General features: G+C 36.3%; 1 protein-coding gene across 1 annotated transcript; it reads right to left on the bottom strand.

The window, feature by feature from the left end:
- On the bottom strand, positions 1-1,192 carry LOC131402732 (olfactory receptor 9G19-like). Its single transcript, XM_058537304.1, has one exon. The coding sequence runs from the start codon at positions 981-983 to the stop codon at positions 48-50; it is 936 nt and encodes a 311-aa protein (XP_058393287.1). The 5' UTR covers positions 984-1,192; the 3' UTR covers positions 1-47.
- Between the last annotated feature and the right edge of the window lie 9,912 nt (positions 1,193-11,104).

Genomic DNA, 11,104 nt, shown 5'->3' with positions numbered 1-11,104 from the left:
AGAACTTAATTTTGCACTTAGCACTCATTTAAGAAATTTATGTCAATTTAGACTCCTGATTGTGTCAAGCTGAAAAATTTTTTCAGAGCTTCTTTCACATCTTCATTTCTCAAACTGTAGATCATGGGGTTCAACATGGGGAACAGCACAGTATAAAATGTGGAAACCATTTTGTCCCTCTCAAGGGAATAGCTGGAACTTGGGCGAGAGTAGATGTAGAGAATGGAGCCACAGTACAAAGTGACAGAGATCAGGCAGGAGGAGCATGTGGAGAAGGCTTTGAGGCCGCCCTGGGTGAAGTGGATCCTCAAGATGGCAGCGATGATGAAGAGGTAGGAGGCCAGTATGAGCACAGCGGGCGTAATGACATTGGAGGCCAGGAGGAAGTACAGCATGGCCTGGTAGCTGTCTTTCACATCACATGCCAACTTCACTAGGGGCGGGACATCACAGAAAAAGTCATCAATGATATTGTCACCACAAAAATCCATTGTGAATGTGTTGCTGGTGAGTATTATTGCATTGACAAAACCTGCAGTATAGGAATATACAACTAAACAGATGCACAATTTCCTTGACATGGACTGAATATAAAGCAGGGGTTTGGAAATGGCCACATAGCGATCATAAGCCATGACAGCCAACAGGTAGCACTCACTGTATGCCAGCCCAGCAGAGAAGAAGAACTGTGACGCACAGCCAGCAAAAGAGATGCTTTTGTCTTCAGAGATGCAGGTCACCAAGATCTTTGGGGTGTAGACAGAGGAATACCAGAGATCCAGAAAAGACAGATTCCAAATGAAAAAATACATGGGCGTGTGCAGCCAGGAGTCATTACAGATCAACACTACGAGGGTGGTATTTCCTACCACAGTCACGGAGTACACACAAAGGAACACCGTAAACAGGACCAGCTGCATCACGGAGTCTGTTGTGAAGCCTAACAGGACGAACTCTGTCACTGTGTGATTGCTCCTCTCCATGGCTTAAAGAGATCTCACCTACAAATGGAAGAGTGAAGAGTTTAATTCCCCCAACCAATACCAAAGGAGGGCTTTCTCTGTTCCAGTCTATAGATTTTAGAGTAAGTGAGATCTGAGTAGGAATCTTGCCTGACTTGGACAGGTAATAGGAGTTTTCTGAGCCTCAATAGATTCCTTTCAGTAAAATTATTTTAATAATAATAAAGCCTTAGTGCTGTTGGTGGTTTATTCATTTTTTCAGAATATATTTCTTTGCTTCTAGGTGTTATCTAGGCATTGGGATACAGCAGTGAGGGTGACATGGCTGACACTTATTCTGTGTAGCTTTTATTTAGAAGGAAGAAACATACAATAAATAAATAAGTATAGAAATACTTTCACTTAATTTTAGATGATATTAAGAAAATAATACTGGATGATGGGTGCAAACTGAGAGAAGAGGTAATTAAATTTTGACACTGAGAAAGAACCCCCTTTCTAATTTCTCATCCAGAAATGGACAAGATATTCAAACCCATGATAATTGAGAAAGTTCTTATGGTTTGGAAGGTGGTGACATCTGAAAGGTGATAGAATACAACACTCCAAAATATGCTGCTTTGGCATAAGTATTATTTTGAGCTAATGGCATTTAAAATATCTGCAGATACAAAAGGGACACTCTGATCTCCCCCTTTCCTTCTGAAAACAGGAGATGAAACTCTCGTGTGAGAGCTGTCTTACTTTTACCAGCAGCAATAAGAAACATCCTTATTATCAAGGATAGAAGTTGAGACCAAAAGAATTCTGCACAGACTTTGTTAAAATGATTCCTTTTTTTTTCTTTTTCATCTATGTTTTAGCATATATCATTACTTTATTCCTTTTATTGTGAGTAATATTCTTTTAAATGGTTGTACCGTAGTGGGTTACCTACTCACCAATTGATGGACACATTGCTGCTTCTACTTCTTGGCAGCTGCTATGAACATTCTTGTATAAGTTCCGTATGGACACATGTTTTCATTTACATGTGTAGATATGTAAGATAGAATTGCTGAGTCACATACTGAATCTATATTTAACATCTTGAGGAACAGCCAAACTGTCTTCCAAATTAGCTGTAACATTTTTCAATTCCAACAGCAAGGTACGAGGGTTCAAATTTTTCCTTATCCTCACCAAAACAAGTTATTTTCTGTCTTCTTGATTGTAACAATCCTATTGGGTATGAAGAGGCATAATATTGTGGTTTTGATTTACATTTTCCTAATGACTAATGATGTTGAGCATCTTTTCATGTACTTATTGGCTATTTGTTTATCTTCATTAGAGAAATATCTAGTCAAATTTTTGAATCACCTTTTAATTAGGTTTTTTGTCTTCTTATTGTTGAATTGTAAGGATTCTTATATATTATGTATACAAGCCTTTATTAGATATCACTTGAAATATTTTCTCCCATCATCTGGGTGATCTTTTTCCTTTCTTCATAGTCTTTACTGATGTATGAAAGCTTTTAATTTTGATAAAGTCCAATTTGTCTGTTTTTTCTTTTCTTGCTTGCTCTTGTGTCTCATCTAAGAAACCATTGCCTAACACAAGGTCACAAAGATTTGCTCTGTTTACTTCTAAGATTTATATAGTTTTAACTTTTACAGTTAGGTCTATGATCCATTTTCAGTTAATTTTTGTATATGGTGTGAGGTAGGGGTCCAGCTTTATTCTTTTGTATATGAATATCCAGTTGTCCCAACACCACTTGTTGAAAAGGCTATTCTTTCCCCATTCAATTATCTTGGCATCCTTGACAAAAACTAGTTGAGCATTGTTTTAGTTTCCTGTTGCCCCTGTTACAAATTACCTCATGCTTAGTGGCTTAAAACACCACAAATATATTGTCTTACAGTTCTGTAGATTAGAAGTCCAACATGGGTCCTCCTGGGCTGAAATTATGATGTTGGCCCCGCTATTTTCCTTTCTCAGGGCTGTAAAGAAGAATATATTTCCTTGCTTCCAGAGGTTGCCCACATTCCTTGGTTCATGGTCCCTCTTTTTCATCGTCAAAGTCAGCACCATTGTATCTCTATGACAATTCTTCCATAATCATGTCTCCCTCTGACTCTGAACTCTTCTGCCTCTATTTTAAATTTTAAGGATTCTTGTGATTACATTGGGTGCAAGAGATAATCCGGGATAATCTATTTTAAAGTCAGCTGAATAGCAACCATAACATCCACTTTCCATGTAACCTAACGTAATCACAGTTTCCAGGGATTAGAACATAGACATTTCGGGGAGGCATTATCCCTACCTACCAAATCCATAAATGTAAGGGTTTATTTCTGGACTCTCCATTCTATTCCATTGGTCTTTATGTCTATCCATAGGCCAATGTCATAATTGTTTCAATTACTATAGCTTTGTAGTATGTTTTACCATTGGGAAGCATGAGTCCTTCAACTTTGCTCTTCTCTTTAAAATAATTCGCATCTTCCTTTAGCCTCTCCATATATTTTAGTTACTTTTCCACTATTGCTTCTCTTTCTTCAACCTATTATAAAAACATTTATGTTTTGCCACATCTTTGAGGCTCTGTTTCCTTATGAGGGCTCCCAGGTCACGTAATACTTATGCTAAATCAGTTTGTATGCTTTACTCCTATTAATCTGTTTTATGTAAATTTACTTTTCAGGCCCAGTAGAAAACTCTAAGGTAAAATATTCTCTCTCCTACACAGTTTTATTCCATAGTCACAGAGAAAGTTTTCCTCTCAGCTACTGTGCAGGGGCTTTTGGCACATTTGTCATAAATCTCAGGGAGAAAAGCAAATTGAGAATCAGGGTGAAATTTCAGAATGAAGACCAAAAAAATTAGTCCATCTGATTATGCTAAGTAGAAATAAAATGGAATGTCATTGTAGGTCTTTTGGGGTCTAAAAACCTGAAAAAGCATTTTTTCCAGTTTTTATAACTAGCCATGTACACTTCTTAAAAAGACACTTAGCCCAATTTGATATCATTTGTAGTAATAGTACTCAATTTTATCACATTCAAAAATTTCCACTTCATAACAAACACTTTTAATGCTTCCTTCATAGTCCTAAGATGAAATTTGTTGTTAATATAATGTACCTACAAACATACGTATGCATAGGTAAATAAAATATTCTAAGTCTAATGTAAACGTGATAAAAAAAGAAAAGTAGTTGATAATACAATTATTATATAGTAATAATTATAGGATCTATTATAAAATAATGTGATTTTCAATATGTCAATGCTGGAACACAGTGTAATGAATACATATCTATGTAGAATCATCACGAATCTATTGGTGACTCAAATACCCAGAGTGACACTTACACTCCGTGAAAAGATTTTTTGACAAGGTGAATAATTCTTGATAAAGTTCCAAACAAAACAAATCACAACCTTTGCTCAATTTTTAGTTCCTAGGCAAGTTGATGTATAGCAAAAACTTGTAAAATATACTTTGCGTTTTTTCATAAAGTGGAGTAAATTTCAAACTCACATAATTATGATTTTTTTCAATGCACCATTGTCTATCAAGACATTGGATGTAGAGGGTGGGACGTTTTTCTTTGGATGGGACTTGCTCATGGTTGCAAACGATTTTCATCCTTGTCTGCTACATACTAAATGGCCAGGAGTGTCCCTGATCTTTGTGACAGTCAAAAATCCACCACACATTTCAAAAATGTTTTTTAAAGGATGTTATGACTCTATTAAGAAACTCTACTCCACAGCTTTGTATTTTACTTAGTGACTCTTTATAGGATTCTTCTAGGGATTATATGAAGGGATAGAAAATTAGTGGAGAGTATCGTTGAGTGGGAAAATTACCTGTGGTTATATAGCACTCTGTCTAGATCTTCATGAGCCTACTGGGTGAGTGAGGTCAAGCAGAGATAGAAGGCCACTAGAATGTAAACTCCATGACTGCAGGATTTTTTGTCTATTTCATTATCTTTATATGCCCAGTGCTTAGAATAGTACCTAGCATATAATACACATACAATAAATATTTAATGAATAAATGAGTGAATGAATGAATGGTTAGCCTTGGATTGCAAGAGAACCAAGTCAATAGAATCAATTTTCTGGGAGGTATCTAATGATGTCATTTACTCTTAAAACGTCAGCAGAACTGTCTGATATCTCACATGCATTTCCTGTCACCAGTAATCCCTCGACCACTCCTGCAGACAGGAATAGGAAGAAACAAATCTGCCTATGAAATAACTTTACCCAATACTTGTTTGCCCAAATAGAGTGGGTCTTTGAAGAAGGTGTTTTTTATGTCAGCAACAGATTTTCTGTCATTGTATATGATGGATATATGATGGATAGGAAGCATGTCTTAGAAATCAGAGCTGACTGCTCAAACCAGAGAGAGCCTGGGCATCATACAAAAAGCATTTGACTTTCAGGGAGTTAACAGGGATTCAAATTCTCCATCATTAGTCAACATTGTAAAGCCTCAATTTCTTCATGTGTAAGACGGGGATAACTTCTATCTCCTTAGGGTTGTTGTAAAGCAGAAAATTCAAATAAGGACTAAGCACAGTGCCTGGCACATCATACACACTCCAGTAACCAGTGGTTCTGGAATTCAGCACACACAAGGATTTAGCAGTCTGTGTGTGGGGCCCAGGAACCTGCTTTCATTTAAGTAGCCCAAGTCTTGTAAAACAGGTTGCTTGTAATCACATCTTTGAAATGTTGATATAAATATCAGTTGTATTCTTACTCTTATTCTTTATTCCAGGAGTCCTGCCTGCATTACAATGTGGGGAAGACTCAAAGAGTTAACAAAAGTAAAGATGTGTTGCTTAATGTTATACAATTAAAAAGATGAGCTATAAACAGATCTACTTGGAATCCTAATGCCAACACAAAAACAAGATAGGGCACACAATTCCTTGGGTAGAGACTGGTTGAAGAATTGAGTTCTGTAGCTGGTAATCAGAACAGGATGACTATGGTAATCTAGCTTTGTTTGCTAAGAAACTAACATATTATTCTCCACAACAAAAGTTGTGTTTTTGTATAAACTAAACAATGCATTTTCCATCAAAATTATTAAAATATAACTTTTTGTGTCTAGAGATAAGCATCTCTTGTCTGGAATTCTCCTCAAAAATATTATATGCCTTTGTGCTTTCTTAAAGAATATCAAACTGAAATAAATTAAAACTTTTCTTGATATCTTTTAGCCTTCAGACTAGTAATCTTTAGTAATCTTTGCTACTTCATTCGGTTGCCTCAGTTGCCCTTGAGATATTGACAATCATGTTTCTTTTGTAAGTGGTTCCTGATGATTGCTTCTTTGTTTGTGTATTTAGTTTCTTTTTCTCCCTTGTCCTTTTATGTAATGTTAATTTTTTTGTCTGTAATAATGAGAAATGCTACTTCTCCTTGTGAACTCTCAGCAGTTTCAGAAACTGCAATAGGAAGATGGTGAAGATATTTCAAAAGGCCCTTTTTTTAGCACTTATTGTATCTTAAGATGTAAATGACCTTTGGACTGGTTGTGAGGAACAAGTAAAATTTTCCATCTATCTGTAACATCTGAATTAGGCAATTTACCTAAAATTCCCAGCCACACCATCACCTCAACAGAATTCAAATCTGCCTGTTCCAGAATTGTTTTTATCAGTTTCTGGTTTCCCAGGGTGGTAGATTCCTGCAACCCCTCAGGATTTCATAGCTTGGGAAATAACTAACAAGACAATTAAACAAGACTGTATATTGACAAATTGGGTATTATGTTATGATGCAGAAAAATTTTTTGTGACTACAATTTCCTGGTGAAAATGTAATAAGTCTGAATTTTCATCCTCATTCTCTCTTGAATTATGTAGAAGCTAAACTGAACATATGTGTGCACATATATTACATATACTATATCTATTCACATGCATACATCACACATTAAAGCACATATGTTCAATGATACTGATATTTTTGTTATATGTTGAAACTTTTCTATTGTCCTTCCAAATTCATTCTCCACATTTTGAACCTCCCCTTTGCTCCAGGATGCTCAACTGTGTTAACTCCATCAGTGGGTTTCTTTGATCTCTATCTACTTAATGGATTTAGCCAGTGGTTGTCACTGGCAGGGAAGAGAGTGAGGTCAGAGTAATTGTCCCCAGGCTCCTTGCTTGCAGACATGTCACAGCTGGCTGCATCCTTGGGCCTAGACCACAGCTCCTTCCAGGTGACCCTCCTTCAAAGCTCTCGCTCCAGCGCTCACCATGTCTCTCTCTTCTTGCACCTTCAGGGATAGAGGAAGAACAGCTCTCAGAAGTTAGTGGTCCTAGGATTATTACCCTTTTCCTTGGGAATTCTCCACACCACCCACATTCCTTTGTAATAATCCCTTTATTAATCCCTTCCCAAATTAACCAGTTTAACTAGCAATCTGCTACCTGCCAGGTTCATAATTGATACTCATCCTAGAAGTAGTCTCGGAAGATAAACATTCAAATGGTATTGGATTATTCACATATTTAAAGATTAGATTTATAAACCCATTGAAGTGGGAAATGGGACCCTGGAAATCTATGGTCTTTAGTGACATCCAACTTAACTGATCACCAATGGCATCATGGAATGAAGGAGGGGTGAAGGGAAGACATTGAGAGATCAGCTTTCTGTGGCACAGAGGCATGAGCAAATAGAGCTTATAAATAGCATGTGGTGAGTTGGCTTCTGCTGAAATTTAAACCTGTGTAAAAACAAACAGGCAGCCAAAAAGCCGATTGCACTGCATATGTCAGAGATGAGATGCAAACAATTACCCATATACACCACAAACTCTAGACGCTAACCAAGTATTTTGTTGTCCAGACATTTGTGGCAACATCTCTTGGATTAGGTGGTTCCTAATGATGAAGTAGATGGGAAACCAACCAACGTGCTATTTTTCTTATAAACAAAAACCATTTTTACTTGGACAAAACTAGCTCAAGATGTTCTAGCAGGGAAGTACAGCCTCTTACATAATTCTCTGACCTAAGTTAGTTTACAGCCACTGAAGCCATAGACTGATGGGGAGGCATGGTCCCTTTAAGGAAGAATCCTGAAACTAGGCCAATGTGTACACTGTGTATCTTCCTCCAAGCCCTCTTGTGGATGGCTTGTAGCCATTTATGAGGGTAATCCTACATTGGGAAAGGAGAAGTACTCAAGTCTTCTGAGGGTTATTAGATACTGGCTCTGAAGTGACACTAATCTCCAGACATGGACAAACACCAGAGGTACACACTCACCGGTGGGTCTCATGGAAACAATGTGAAAGATAATTTTGGCCTGAGTGCATCTCTTGGTATAGGCAATGGGACCAGATATATAGCTGATCGTTATTTACCCAGATCCAGAAATCACATAGGGCATAGACATACAGAATAAAACAGAATCTTCATTCTAGTTCCTCCTCCTTGACCCTTGGAATGAGCATTATTACTGTTGGAAGGCTCAAGTAGAAGTCCCTGAAATTGCTCCCCTTAGACATCCTCTGCTAAGATAGTAAACAAAATGCAATATCACATCCCTGGGGGAAGTGTAGAGATTAGTGTTTTCATCAAAGACTTGAAAGATGCAAGGGTGAGGATCCCAATTGATCACCTTTAACTCGTCTCTTTCTCTGAGAGCAAAGGAATTGAGGATCTGCAAGGTGGAGATCATGAGTGAACGAGTTTTACAGGTAGACAAGTTGGAGAAAGGATGCAGGAATAGTAACTTTTGTCTTGGGGAAAAAAATGGATGGAATCAGCTTGGAGTAAAAACAAATGTCTAGCCTCAAAAACTGTATAGTTGCACAGGCTCACATTAGCACTAAGCAGTTGTAGGCTTTGAGGGATAAACGATGCATTTTGATGTCACTGGGTTTGTGGAGGAGGCTGAGAGACTGTCATATTTTATTGAACCTTCAAAGTCATAGACTTTCTTTAGAAGATGTCCTAAACCCTTTATGTTCACACATATGTACACAATTATATCCAAACATGCATATATTGGGAGGCTCTCACTAGTCAGGTGGGTGAGGTGACATAGTCTGTGAATGTTAGTCAGCCTCCCTCCCCACACACAACAGTTCGTGTTCAATGGGCCCTCATATCAAGTGGCCACAGCGTACGGCAGGGGCTCAACAACATGGTCTTCTTCTCATTAGAGTTTTTTTTTATTAAAACATGTAAGTTCAAGAGATTTTCTGCATGGAGGAGAACACCCGTAAACTATTTGTACTTTTAAAAAATGTTTATTAAAACTCATATATCTAAAAGCCACAACTTAGAAACTACTTTTCTGTAAGACTTCAAACTTCATTTGTGATTTGAGTAATAAAATTCCCTTAGGAATTTATATTGTAATTTCAAATTAATATGGAAGATTTTTTTTAACGTTTCACAACTATAAACTGGAGATGAAACCTTCCCAACAGTGAGTAAAACATTTACTGTCAAACTTGCACGTAAACGTATTCTAAAACATTTTCTAAAACATCAATGCCACTTGTTTAATTACATTTTTATTAGGTTCTTATTTATGTTTATGTCTCCCTAAGATTATTATTAGCTGTACTTTATCTTCTTATTAGGGTCTTGGTAATGTTATTTAGACTTGATTCTGGAGTTAAGATTACTTATCAATACACAAAAAAATGTAACCATACATTCAGGCCAGTGAAAGTTACAGTATCTGAGTATATATTGATAATGATTTGAAGGATAAGACTTGGCTGCTTCTCCTAAAACACTTAACATAAGAATTCTTGACTAGTAGTTTGAGCATCTTTTTTGTAGTTAAATATCAGGACTTATGATACTAGGATGTTTTAAGAAAAGGTTTATTGCACCAATTTTATTTTTTATAACTGATATTTCCCTCTGGAATGATATATTTTCTAGTTTCATGTAAACAGCATTAAATAACTGATTTTATGCCACTGTAATACACCAATTAGATGTGTTAATGTTTCTTAAAAAGAATATATGTTATAGGAATTCTATTATTAGTGGGAAATATAGAGATCTCTCTTTTAGATAATAAGAATCTGAGTTGGCATAAGTAGCTTTCTATTTTAGAAAATTGTCTAAATCAAGCGTCTTGGACTTACACTGTTGGGCCCTGTGTCTATTGGATTACTGTGTGTTACAGCTAGTACTGATTATATACCTTGGATTTACTCTTCAGGTTAATGTGTGTCACTGCCAGTGCAGATCAATCTCTCCTGCTCTTCATGGAGCTCCTACATTTTTAGGGAATTATTTGATTAAATTTCACTTTCTTGCATTTTTTTTTTTCAGTTACTGCTTATACAGATAGAAACAAGGACATAGTCATGTTTTATCAACACAAATTATAGCAACATTGCCACACTTTTAAAAATTAAAATTAAAAGCAACTCATCATATCTGCCATTTTGCTTTATCACTACCCGTATATATTCTCTATATAATTTTTTCTCTTTTGAGTAATGTGTACTCATAGACTTTTATTTCTCAAATTGTTTACCTCACTACAGTTGTTATTATTTTTATTATAATAATTGTGTTTTGATTGTCACAATTTGGATGTAGAAGCCCTTGTAGGTTCACTCCTATAAAATAAAAGAAGAGCCCTGGGAGTTATACAGTGATTCATAAAAATTATATCTAAGAGGACTTTTCCTTAACTGAGGAACTTATATAAGAGACATATAGATGGGAGAGATCATGCTTGCTGAGTCTAGTTGTACTAAGTTATTTCAAGGGTGCCTCTGGGTATTTGTGCTAATGCTTCTGGGGGAAAAATGTACGTATAAAAACGCCTAAGAAATTCTGTTAAGGGAATGGAATGTGGTGATTACAACTAGTTAATAGCAATAGGAAAATATTAAAAATTAATTCAGCGTATCTGTTCCTATTTCTTAGAAATAATTATATAGATGCTATTCGATGTATATCAGTCAGCCAGACATATTCTTATGCTAAAGGAGTGGGCTGTTCTGTTACTTTACGAAGGCAGAGGACAGTTTCCGGTTGTAAGTTTTTGTTTATAATCTAGAGTAATATGAAATTCAATACAAATACTTATATTTTACACTTAAATTTTATATCGTAAATTGCCCTG

Source organism: Diceros bicornis, unplaced genomic scaffold (assembly GCF_020826845.1).
Source record: "Diceros bicornis minor isolate mBicDic1 unplaced genomic scaffold, mDicBic1.mat.cur scaffold_241_ctg1, whole genome shotgun sequence".
NCBI lineage: Eukaryota > Metazoa > Chordata > Mammalia > Perissodactyla > Rhinocerotidae > Diceros > Diceros bicornis.
Note: the sequence above shows the minus strand (reverse complement) of the source record. Positions and strands in the feature narration are given on the sequence as shown.